Source organism: Canis lupus, chromosome 15 (assembly GCF_003254725.2).
Source record: "Canis lupus dingo isolate Sandy chromosome 15, ASM325472v2, whole genome shotgun sequence".
Classification (NCBI taxonomy): domain Eukaryota; kingdom Metazoa; phylum Chordata; class Mammalia; order Carnivora; family Canidae; genus Canis; species Canis lupus.
The window spans coordinates 53316427-53329209 of NC_064257.1; the positions used below are offsets into that span (position 1 = coordinate 53316427).

The following is a 12783-nucleotide window of genomic DNA, read 5'->3' on the forward strand; positions in this document are numbered from 1 at the left end:
GCAAATAGAAAGAGGAGCCAGTAACTTCATCAGTAGGATTGGAATTTAAAATGAATTTAACTCATATGTGGAATTTAAGATACAAAACAAACAAGCAAAGGGGAGAAAAAATAGAGAGACAGTCAAACCAAGACATAGACCCTTAATCACAGAGGACACACTGATGGTCACCAGAGGGGAGGTGGGTGGAGGATGGGTGAAACAGGTGATGGGGATTAAGGAGGGCCCCAGATGTTATATGGAAGTGTTGAATCACCATATTATCCTGAACCTAATATAACACTGTATGTTAACTAGCTGGGATATAAACAAAAACTTTTTTAAAAATAAAAAATAAACAAGCACAAAAAAATGAGTTTACCATAATGGACAAGTAGTTAGTAGCAAATAGTAAAATATGGTAAACAGATAAATTTAGAAGAAATATTTCCAATACCAGATAGTAAGAAAAGTGTCAATTTGTACAATTAAATCTTCTTTTACTCTTACCTACTTGGAATTCATAAAAATTCTATTGAGAGATTCAAATGTTATTCTCATTATTAATTATTTATTTCTATATCTATATCTATCTTATATAGAACTTTTCTTTCACAACTTCTTGCCCTTGATTACTTTTTCAAAATATTTACAAAATAAATGAATCAATAAATGGACAATGTCTTCTTTTTCAACATAGGAAGCCTTATTCTATAACACTCACTATGTTTATTCATGGGTTTGGGTTTTTTTTTTGCTATAATTAGACTTTTAGATTATTTTCCATTTTTCCCACTACTGTGAATTTACTGTTATATGAGTTATTGATTATATCTATGATTACTTTTCCTAATATGAGTGAAATACATTATTTGGTAGAGTTTTTTTGTTATTGTGAATTGATTTTTCATTGTTCTTCTGTGAAGATGCTTATTAAAATAATTAGGATCTTTCTGTCAATCACCCTGAAAATGGTTGGTTTATTACAGATGGTCTCCAGCTTTTGATGGTTCAACTTAATGATTTTTCAACTTTAAAATGGTGCAAAAACTATATGCATTTGGTAGAAACCATAGTTTGAATTTTGATCTTTCTTCGAATATTGATCTTTTCCCTGGCTAGTGTTATGCCACATGACATTCCTATTCCCAGTTAGGGGCTAAACAACTGATACATTCACAACCATTCTGTACCCATACAACCATTCTTTCACTTTCAATAAAACATTGAAGAAATCACATGAAATATTAAATATTTTATTATAAATGTGTTATAATAAAAATGTGTAGGCTACAGGATTTTGCCAACTGCAGGCTACTGTAATTGTTCTGAGCACATTAGGGCACGCTAGGCCAACGTTCTGTAGGTTAGGTGTATTGAATGCATTTTCAACTTACAGTATGTTCAATTTATGATATTTTCAACATATTAAGATGTAACCCCATCATAGGTCAAGGAAGATCTGTACTCTCCGGAATATTCATTTAGTTGGGTTGTTTTATCTTGTGTAGACAGTTATATCACTATTAGATTTTAATATTAATGTTTTGATTTTAATCATTTCAGATTACTCAAAGACTGCCCTGGCTTTGTGTTTACCCCTCGTTCAAGGGAGGAACTTCCACCAAACTTCCCCAGTGAAATTCCTGGAATCTGTCATTTTCTGGAAGCTTATGAACCAGCAACAAATTCAAAACCGTGGTTCCAGAAGAAAGATGTTGAAGATGGCAATGCCAATTTTTTAGGCAAAGCCTCAGGAATAGATTAACAAAATATGTATCTGATTATTAGTCTTTGGGTTTTGACTCCTATGAGCATGTGTGGAATCTCTGAAAGCACTTTAAGATTGAAATGACTAAGAATAGTATTAAAATTTCAGGAACTAAGTCACGATCTACTTTTCTTCCACTTAACATGACAAAAATGTATTCACTTCAAACCTTCAGAGGAAAAAAAAGGAAAGAAAAGTCAAATTAGGGGGATATTTCTCTTACTGTAACTATCACTTGTTACCTGTACTCGAAATTCAACACATTGTACATATATCAGGTAATTGTAGTGACCTGACCTGTGCAACCTGATGGAGTAACCTGCAGTCTTGTGTCCTGGTGGAATGCTATGGTTGTCAAAGTGTATTTGTGATTGTGTTGCCTTAAAAAATTTCCAAATAGAAATGATAGTCTTTGATACCATAAGCTCTTTGCATCTTTCAGCTCTGCATTTTATTACATTTCTTCATTTAACTGGTGGCATATGTAATGAAATAGGTTGAGTATTTTTTTTCTGTTGCACTTTTCCTTTTTTTTAAGAAAATGAGCAATTATGGGTTAGATGCAATATGAATATAAAATAGTTCTTCTATAAATATCAAGATTGTTTTATAAAAATATCTGCCATAACATGATGTGTCATATCAATAAATGCTGCCTTTTCTTTGACATTTTTCTATTCTGCACTTTTAAAGGCTATTTTAATTCATATTAGCAATTTAATTCATATTCATTTGCTTCTGTATCATAACATTTGGGATAAAAGAGACTTATAGCCTGTATTAAAATGCAATAACATCATTCTAATTTAATTAGAAGCAACATGAGAGTAAAGTAAGAGTCCAGGGGATATACCGTAAAGCACAGAAATAAGACATTAAAACACACGCAAACATACAGAAATTTGGATCTATTTCAGCAGACACCCTGCATTGCCTTGCTGAGCTGTACAAAGTTCCAATGAGAAAATCTAAGTTCAGAAGTGGGAAATGAGATTTGTTCTTTTTGCTAGTAGCTTATTTTTAAATATTTGTGTTGGACACTTTGGTGTGTATATATGTCCTAAGAATCATCAAGTTTTTTGTCTAATTAAGTACACATCTGTGAATTTTTTTTATTCTAGTTGAATTATCTCAATGATCTTTTTAAAAAAGAATGTTAATATCAGTGAAGAAAACGATGCTGTGATTTCATTATGGAAATTCTTAAACATTTTTCTGGAGCTGGAACTTTTATTTTTAATGATATTAGTCTAAGCTCTCTGAAGACCTAAATAACATACAGAGTTTGGTTTGGGATAAGGATCTGATTTTAAAAAGAGTTCAATTTCAAGGCAGGAGAAAGATGAACATTATAATTTTTAAATCAGTATTAGCAGAGCCATAGACACTCTAGCCTGGTGATCTCAGGAATGAAAAGTCATTACTGATTGACCTCTAGTATCCAAAATTTACTACAACAGGTACAACGACAATTTATTTACTAAATGATATCCCAACATCTTGAAGCACTGACTGAATCTTGTTAAATACCAATCCTATTATCGAAAAGTATTATAGGCCTTGGGAAAATAGAATTATAGTCTCACAATTATATGAAGTTAATAAAAGCATTTTAAAGAAAAATAAAGACTTCTACACATATTTCTTTCTAGAACTGAGCCCTTATTACAACAAAAATGAAACGAATTAAAGGAAATTGGAAAGCATAAAATGAAATGTGTTTATCAAATTTTTAAACAGACCCCAACTGGGTACGAATTTGTGTTCCAAGTTTGTAAGTTAATTAAATGTTGGCAACTTGAACTCCAATAAAAAAATATATTAAAAAATAAATAAATAAAATAAAATTCAAAGAATATTTTCTCTGTATACACACACACACCCAATGGAAGAAAATGTAAACAATGTGAGTAAAAGGTCTACAGGAATTCCTTGTACTTTTCTTATAACTATTCCATAAGTTTGACAATTTATTTAAATAATAAGTTACCAAAAATGTAATTTCACAAAGAAATTAAATTTTCTGTGATAGATGCCCTGGGCCAGCCTACAAAGGGTCACTAATTATGGAATACTTTATGGATCTTAAGTAAGATGAACATACATTTCCATGATAGAATATATTCAAAATTCACAGCATGGATCCTAAAAACAATTAAGGAGCACTTTTTTTCTCTTATCCATGATGCCGGGTAGCAATTATGGAGACATTTTTAAATCCAGACCACTGATAGTAGCCAGGGACAGAAACCCTAAAGGGTAAGATTTCAAGAAAAGTAAAGGATCAAACTAGCAGCTCTGAAGTTAGGAGTAGAATTAAGGATGGTGGGTAGAATGGACAGAGGGTCTATGACAGGTTTGGGGGCTGAGAGTTTTGAATATTGTTGCCAGTTTAACTATTCTAAGAAGTAATGTGGGTCCCAAGAGTGCTTCCCAATCAGCCTGTGTCTCCGAATTCCAGGAACTGTTCTTTTTGTTATAGTCTTTTTTTTTTTTTTTTTAAGATTTTATTTAATTTATTCATGAGAGACACACAGAGAGAGAGTCAGAGACACAGGCAGAGGGAGAAGCAGGCCCCGTGCAGGGAGCCCGATGCGGGACTCAATCCTGGGACCCCAGGATCACACCCTAGGCTGAAGGCGGCACTAAACCGCTGAGCCACCTGGGCTGCCCTTGTTCTAGTCTTATTGTTTCCATCTGTGGCTTCTTGTTCCTTTTATATCTCAAAAGAAAATGATTCATGCTATTCCCTGAGTATGAACACACAGGTGTGAACATAAAGATGGCACGTCTGGTACTGGAATTTCATATTACTCTAAATGTCATTAGTCCTTCAGATCCTTTGGTCAGAAGGAAAGAAAAACTGCTTTAACATTTCACCAACCTCTCTGCCAAATGACTTCTCGCTCATATTGCCAATCATGCCAAGACAGACCCTTCCAAGCATGTCCTTTGGTTATGTTAGAAGCAGTCATAGGATGGAACAGGGTGTTCTGTGGTGGGTCTAGCAAGTGAAAGAAGTGAACAAAGGGGAGAGTCTACTCCACATAGTGTCTGGGAGATAGACATGGCTCCCTGAGATTCCCCGGCTGGAAAATGCCCAACTGGAGCTTTTCATGCAAAGCCCCAATGAAGTCTAGGGCTATATAATGCTCTTAAGCAACTTGCAAGTCCCTGTTAAAACGACAGTCAATGGTCCCAAAAAGAATGGGTTAATGAATTCTTATAGTAGTTTCAAGTGCATGGATTTTTTTTTTCCTGGATAAATCATTATTAAAGAGTGAAAAGGAATCTCTCACACACACTCATCGGGATGGCTGGATAGATCATTAACCTTTAAGGAACAATAAAACTTAAAGTACATTTTGCCTGATTGTGCACGTCAGTGCACTCTTTAGATGGTTGTCCCTGGAAAGTTAAATGAAGGCAGATTTGAAGGGTGGAAGGATTGGGAATATGATGGGTGAGAGAGATGGGAGGGCAGATCCTGGAAAGAGCTAGGCCGGGGTGTTAACAATTCCTGTGTTGAAGGACTTGCCATCCTCTACAAAGCAAGAACTCAGTGCTGCAGAGACCATAGAGAAGTGCAACCTCCTTGTCTAAATACAAGCTAAAAGCAAGGACTGCCTGCTTTACTAAGCAGAGAACACCAAAATGTACTTTAATCAAAGTTTATAGTTTTAAAATGTACCTTTGTGGTTAGGATTCTTCTCAAAGCCTGGGACATCTTTGTGTTCTCTCGCGAGCAGAGGAAGAATCACTCCTGTCCTGAAAAGCCTAAGCTTATGGAAGTAATTAGTCCTTCATAGTTTTTGTTGCACTCAGTTTCCTTCTGCTGTTAGCACGTTTGCTTCCAGATTCTAGACAAAGTGCAGCTTCCTTTTAAGTGCTTCTGTTAGTAGGTTGATGATGTGCACTCATTTGGTGTTCTTACTTTCAGTCACTTCAAACGTTTTACATTTTGTTGCCATCTATATATTTCCTGTTGAAGCAGCTTTGCTCTTAATCTTTCGTACCTGCATCTGTTTTAACTGGCTCACAAAATCGACATACTTTTTCATCCAAAGCCATTATTCCTCTACCTATGCCCACTTCTTCTATTCAAATGGTATCTGCAAAAATAAATAAATAGATAAATAAATAAAACATTTTTTAAAAAAATAGCAGAGGCTTCATAAATGCATAGATTCCCATTTTAAAAAAATAGAAATAAACTAAACAAAAAGAAAAAAAGTGATATTCTGAAAGCCAGGCTTCTTTTATCAATATCAGTACACACTCCTCTCCATCATAATGAACTTTATTTCAGGAAAATGTTAATATTTTAGATTTAAACACTGGGACAGAAATCAGGACAAAATTTAAATGGCAGATTTGGATTTCTCAGATATTCTGGTAAAAGATTTTGGATAAGGTTGTGCTTCCTTTCAATTTTTTTAGTATTTAATGTCAAAATATTACATTGCAAATAAACCTTACAGATTGTGATGAAATGTGCTTGGCAGAAAAAAGTGACTATGCATAGTGTCCAAACCTTAAGTGAGGTATCTGCTAAGATGGTTGTTTAGTCTGAAATGTTGCCAAAGCCATTTGTATTGAGGAGAGAACTCTGAGGCAGGCTCAGAGAAAATTAAAACAAAGCGAAACAAAAAAATGTTGCTACAGAAGTTGGACAATCCAAGGTATTACACAGTGGGAATAAGAGGGGTAAAATTGAAGCCTTCTGGAAAGCTATAGTGATAGTGGTCATGGAATTCTATGCCCTCAGGAGTACTGCTGCCCAGTGGAGCAGGGATATGCAGCATCTCGGCAGCGTTCAGTCACAGTAGGCTGCCTTCTTCCCCAAATAAATTGTCTTGGAAAGTTGAAGTGAATAAAAATATATTAGTATTTGAGAATGTGCTGTTCTTTCACCTCCTCCCACATGTTAATTAAAGATGCCTTGCAAAATCTTATGACAACCTGATATTCACTCATCTAAAGCAATGCTCGTCAATCTTTGGATTCCTGCACACTACTAGCAAAATATTTTAGTACATTGACAATATATTATAAACACATAAGCATAAATGTAATATTACTAAGATTTATGATTTAAAAATGTAATATGCTGTCCCCAATCTGATATACTATGATATAGTGGTAAAGCTTATTTTATTTTTTAAATGAGCATGAATACAATTTAAAATTCTAGGGGTTTTTTTTTGTTTGTTTGTTTTGTTTTGTTTTGTTTTGTTTTGTTTTGTTTTGTTTTGTTTTACTTAGCCCCAGTGGAAACTGCTGCAATAGCCTAGTGGGTCTTCATTTTCACCGAGTCACATACACTATGAAAAAGAGGAGAGACACAGACCATCACCCTTCCTAAAATGTGCGTATGACCTGTACCCTAAGACTTATCTGATCTCCAGAGGTTTGGAGGTTCCCAGCATTCTACTCCTAGAACACCCCAGGAAGGTAACATAACCCTCAAACTTAAGAGCTTTTTATCAAGAGAGGAAAATATGTAAATAATATTTGAAATAAATGTATAACTAGGAGAAATTGGTGACTTTTGCTTTAGGTGAAACCACTTTTGATTTTTGAGGAATAAAGAGAATTAGTTTATTTCGTTCTATCTGTGGAATGATTCATGAAGCTTCACATATAGGCAACTAAAATTTTCTTTTCAGCATATCAACCTATTTTCCTCCAGTTTTTGTAAACATACATTTTTTTTTTCTAATTTAAGTACTACTTTTCATTTTTCTTCTATGTAAAATAGAACCCCCGTTGGACCTGGCATTGAAAACCTTCTTGATACTAACAACACTCCTTTTATTATTACTTTCACAGTCTTTTTAAATAACACATTTATTTTGAGTTCTGCTTTTGGCCGAGTTGCAAAGTCTTTCAAAAAGTTATCCTGTATCTCAAAAGCTTGTTAGATATTGCTGCCACGTAACTATTGTAATGAAAGTGTTAAATAAAAAAAAAAAACTTTTTAAAATTTAAAATGAGTGCGGTTTAAAAAGAAAAGTGAACTGTCAAGTCACATAAAAGCAATGTTGTTCCAAGCCATGCAAACACATTTGTTCTGATGTAGGTCTTGTTGCTACAGATGTAAGAAACTTCCAACACAACAGTGTGGAAAAACAGGACCAACAACTATTATCCCTTTTCAAAAAGTTACTGTCAAATATGGCACTAACATAACCAAAATGAATTTCCTTAGATATGTAAAGTTCCTATTTTCAACAAGACTCCTATCCAAGTTTTTCAAATAACTATAAAATCAAATAAAAAAAAAATAAACTGAAGAATAAAACTGTACTCTGGCTATCCAAGTGTAATGGTTAGTGGCACAAGCTCTGGGGGGCAATTTGTCTCAGCTACATTCTGCTGAAAAACAACTTTCCATCACTGCCTTTTATTTGGTAGGGAAACAAGCACAGATTGCCTTTGGTCTACATTATCTTTTCAGGATGTTTGTCTAGGAAACCGCCTTTGAAAATCAAGATGATGTCTCCCTTGAGCAAAAGGGCAGGCATATTTAGTGACCATTATAAAAAAATTTGTGTTCCTAAGCTCAGGGCTTCTTTCCTATAATGCAACCCATTGTGTGTGCAGGGTCGCTTGGTTCTCTTCACAGTGTCCTGTGGAATTGGGGCCCAGGGAACCAGTGCAAATTACAGCTGAGGCTCTCTGTCTGCTTTCATAGTTGTGAGAAATGAAGTCTTTAATCTCTGACCCAGGAACCTGCTGCCAGCCTCCATGAAACTATGGCAGTTAAAATTGTTAATTTGCAATTGAACTAAAAGCTCACTCCTCATAGTTTTTGACAGTTTTAGCAATGAGGATGAGATGCTGACAGAGAGATGGTTTCCTGGAAGAGGGAGTATAAAGATGCTGCGGGCTGATGAACAGGTTTTGAGGGAAGAGTCTATGGGAACCGGTGACAAGTATGGTGACCAGATCATATGGAGGATTATACATGGTCCGCAGGATTATACATGCTCCTCCATTTTGTTGCCTGCTAGTGAGGAAGAATTTGGGAGGAATTTGCATGTCAAGCATCAGAAAGGAGGTTCAAAACCAGTTGCCTAAACTGTGGCTTGGTTGTTGGTTGTAGTCCTCCAAGTGAGAAGACTTCCTCCCCAGCCAGGGGGCCAGCCTCTAGTCTACCTCATTATCATAACTGAGGCAAAGATCAGTCCTGGCTTAAAAGATGTTTCCAGTCCTCTTTAGACAATGGTTACTGGGAGGTACATTTATATTCAGAGCAAAGGAAGAAAATCTGCATGCCCAATGAGCATAAACCAGGTGAATTATTAAAATTTCAGCTAGTTCACTTGGGGAATGAGCATGCTAGATGCACCATGCTTTGTTAAGAAAGGATGGCAGCAGCCGGGAAGTCTTTGTTTCCTAAATTCCAGAAGAATTCCCCATCAGTAAGAGCAGCATGTAGGTAAATGTTAGTAACTTGGGTGCCCCGCAACTTTAACCACATCTCGGAGCTACAAGGCTCTCCTCTGATAGTTCTGGTGATTACAGGCCTTCCTCAGAAGCCCTCCTTGAGGTTTAGACTTGTCGCCTCCCCAGAAGAGCTACTAAATGACTCTTACTATCAAGCCCCTATTAGTTTGCCACTAGGCTCTTGTCAAAACCGGAAGCCTTAGCCCTCAGGATCTTGAGAGTGTCCAGCCTGATATTCCACTTCAGAGTAGGTTGACTCAGACTCAATCATTAACGAGGTGGGAATAGCTCACAAGCTTCCCCTGGTAAGTACAAACAGGATGATCAAGCACGCAGCTGGCCTGACCCCAGCGCCATCTCAGCCTCACATGGAAAAGTGGCAGCTGTCACTGTGGGGGGAGCTATTCGGCTGCCACACAGCAAAGCTACTGGTTCAATGGATCCCTTGATTCACAGAGGTTTCCTATATGTCTGGGCCTGGTTCACTGATGGTTCAGCTAAACTAAAACCCACTGGTGCCCTAGTATATTTTTTACTTATTCTTGGATAGTTGCTAACGTCCTAGCTCTTTGGACTGCTACGTATCAGCAGACTAAAGATACCCCTCCCTGGGGCCATGAACAGTCAAAACAAATTATAATTGCTGAATCATTCATGTAATTGCCTGTGATAAGGACCTGTTCTCTAAAGATATGGAATAGAACCCAGAGACTAACTGAAACTGCACCATTCAGATTTCTCCCATCCCTACCCTGGATCCACCACTGTAGTGAACATAGCAACGCGTTCACCATCATAGGTCAGGCACAACAATATGCGTCAGCCCTTTGACCCCTTCTTGAAGCTATCAGTGGTGCATCACCAATGTCGACACCTTTTTTGGATCACAGTGCAGCATTCCAGCTGGATCAGCTTGCTGCAGTTATATTATTACAGCCCTTGAAAATAAGCTCTGTATTGTTTTGACATTCTTGGAACATTTATAGTCTAACAATGGTGTACTTTTTATTGCCAGAGCTACTCAACAATGTGCTGATACTCAAATTATTCAACTCCATGCTTCCTACCACCCTCTGGTACTTGTATTATTGATCACTAGAACGAATTTCTCAAAAATTGCCTAAAACTTTTTTGACTCTACTCTCGTCACCTCCCCTTGATTTACACACCTTAATAAGGAAGCTTGATTACTGAATGCAGTAGGCTAAAGGAAAGAATCATCTCTTCTAGGCTGCTTCTTGGGTAATGAACAGAAAGAAAGGTACAAGGAGCTGCTAAATAGACCTTATTTAAAAATTCAAGACTTTGCTCTGGCTTTTCTTGGGCATGATTTTCTTTCTGTTCCTAAAAGAAATTCGAGGCCAGCATGGCTATCCAGCCTCTGGGTTGGCAGCCCAGACACCATGGGACCTAGAAATTCAGACTTAATTTGGGTTTAGCCACTTGGATTCCCCTGTTGGGTTAGCATAGTTCTAAATCATAGGATGACTTCTTGATTAAGCATAATTTTTACTGAGTTCTCGCTTAGGCCAGAGAGGGGGGAACTCAATCAATTTCTCTAAATTTTATTTTAAAATGCCCTTGTTGGGGCAGCCCAGGTGGCAGAGCAGTTTAGCACCACCTTCAGCCCAGGGCCTGATCCTGGAAACCCAGGATCAAGTCCCACGTCAGGCTCCCTGCATGGAGCCTGCTTCTCCCTCTGCCTGTGTCTATGCCACCCTCTTTCACTCTCTCTCTCTGTGTCTCTCACATGAATAAATAAATAAAATATTTTAAAAAATGAAAATAAAATAAAAACGCCCTTGTCATTCACCATCTAGCCTTTCCAAATGAATGGTCCGGGTGAAATTAGGGGAAGATTTTTAAAAGGTGAAGTTATAGCTACTAAAATAGGACCCAGATTCATGATGGTGAAGGAGAAGCTATAACCCTGGCCCCTGGTGAGTGAACACATTGACCCCCAGGAAATGTGGCAGAGGGAGGAATATTAATGATCTTTATCATCCAGAGCCATCCCTGGATCCTTTCTCATAAAAGAAAATGCTTTCATTTGGTTCCAAGTTGTTTTAAATGCCTTAAATTGTGCTGACTAATGGCTTGCCATTTCCTATGAGACAACTCTAAACATGAATTAATTACCATCCCCTTAACCTTACTGAATCTATCAGACACAGCAGGGGATGGCTCCAGCACATGTATATCCTACATAAACCATCTTTTCCACTCCATTCCTGTAGCTGCTGCTCAGTTATTTAGTGGATCGAATGAATACCACTGGCTGGCGGCATGGATCCATGGGACAGGTTGGGCCAACTGCACTCAGTGCTTCCATTAACAAAGACTAGACTTATGTATTCAAACTGAACTGGGAACCCCACTGTCTACTAGCTTTCTGGGAAGCAACAGAGGAGGCATTATCAACCTGCACCCCCTGACTAAAGTAGGTTCCACTTGAGAGATCTCGAGAATGGTAAACACCACTATCTTCTTTCCAGGGCCACCACATGTGACTTGGGACTGTCTTCCTCATGCATTAATTCTGAAAGCACAGTGAATTGTACTGTAGGGGTAGGGGTATGGAGTAATAAGGAAGGAATATGACACTTTCAAACGTTCAATGCAATGCCAAGAGTTGGCACCTGCAGAGGACTACAGAGGTCTCCCCAGAGTAGGACCACTCTTGATTACTCAGGGAAACTTCCTGGAGGGATAAAGGACTGACTATTCACGCATATGCTGCAAGCAGTTGTCCCTGTGATGCAAGTCATAAGGGTAGAATGGTGCAATAAAATTTCCCCCAGCTTTAGCTGAAGTCAAAGTTGCCACGTAGGCCCTCGAAGGCTTCACACCCAGACCAGTAAGCTGAGGATTATGGATGATGATAAAATTGTCCTAGCCTTTCCTCCTGTAGGTCAAGGTGGAGTCTATGCAATCTCTAACATGAACAAGAAACTTAAGGAGAAAGCCACCCGGCCTTCTAAATTAGACCTGGTGGTTAATGGGGCTTTTTCAGCTGTTTGGGTCTAAGATTCCAGGGCAAGATTGAGGTCAGTACTTCAGCGTGGCCTCATTCTGCTGCACGGTATTGTTGATACTAGCTATAATTAAATGTTATATGAGCCAAATTGAACATATTTGGACTCAGTTCTTTCAATCAAAAAAAAAAAAAATCAGAGTGCTATACTTACAAAATTCACCGAAAGCCAAGATGGCATAGAAACTAGGAATGAATAATGTTGGGAGATAATTTTCCATGGGCCCTTCATATTTATGCATGTTTTATGACCAGAGGCTCTGACTACCTTTTTCAAGGATGTTTGTATAGCTAACTCCCTTGTAAGCTACAGATAGTATCTCCCTCTGGAACAAAGGGAGGCATGCCTACAGTCCAGGATAAAAGACTCAGGGTTCCCTAAGGTCAAGGTTCCTATGTTATAATATAACCCAGGTGCCTCCTGGCCCATTTTGCATCATCCTGTGGGAACTGGGACTCTAGAAACTGGCTATTGCTTTGCTGTGAGTAATACAGTCCTTAGTCACTGTCCCAGGAGTCTGATGTTTTCTGCCAGTAACCTTGGAAC

At 37.6% G+C, this 12783-nt stretch overlaps 1 protein-coding gene across 8 annotated transcripts in view; it reads left to right on the forward strand.

The window, feature by feature from the left end:
• The window catches only part of GUCY1A1 (guanylate cyclase 1 soluble subunit alpha 1), a 62117-nt gene extending 58740 nt beyond the window's left edge, over positions 1–3377 (forward strand). For all 8 annotated transcript variants that reach the window (XM_025438823.3, XM_025438821.3, XM_025438815.3 and 5 more), the window contains one exon: positions 1546–3377. In XM_025438823.3, coding sequence (XP_025294608.1) covers positions 1546–1747 — 202 coding nt within the window. In that variant the 3' untranslated portion in view covers positions 1748–3377. The remainder of the gene's footprint in view (positions 1–1545) is intronic.
• Positions 3378–12783: the final 9406 nt, after the last annotated feature.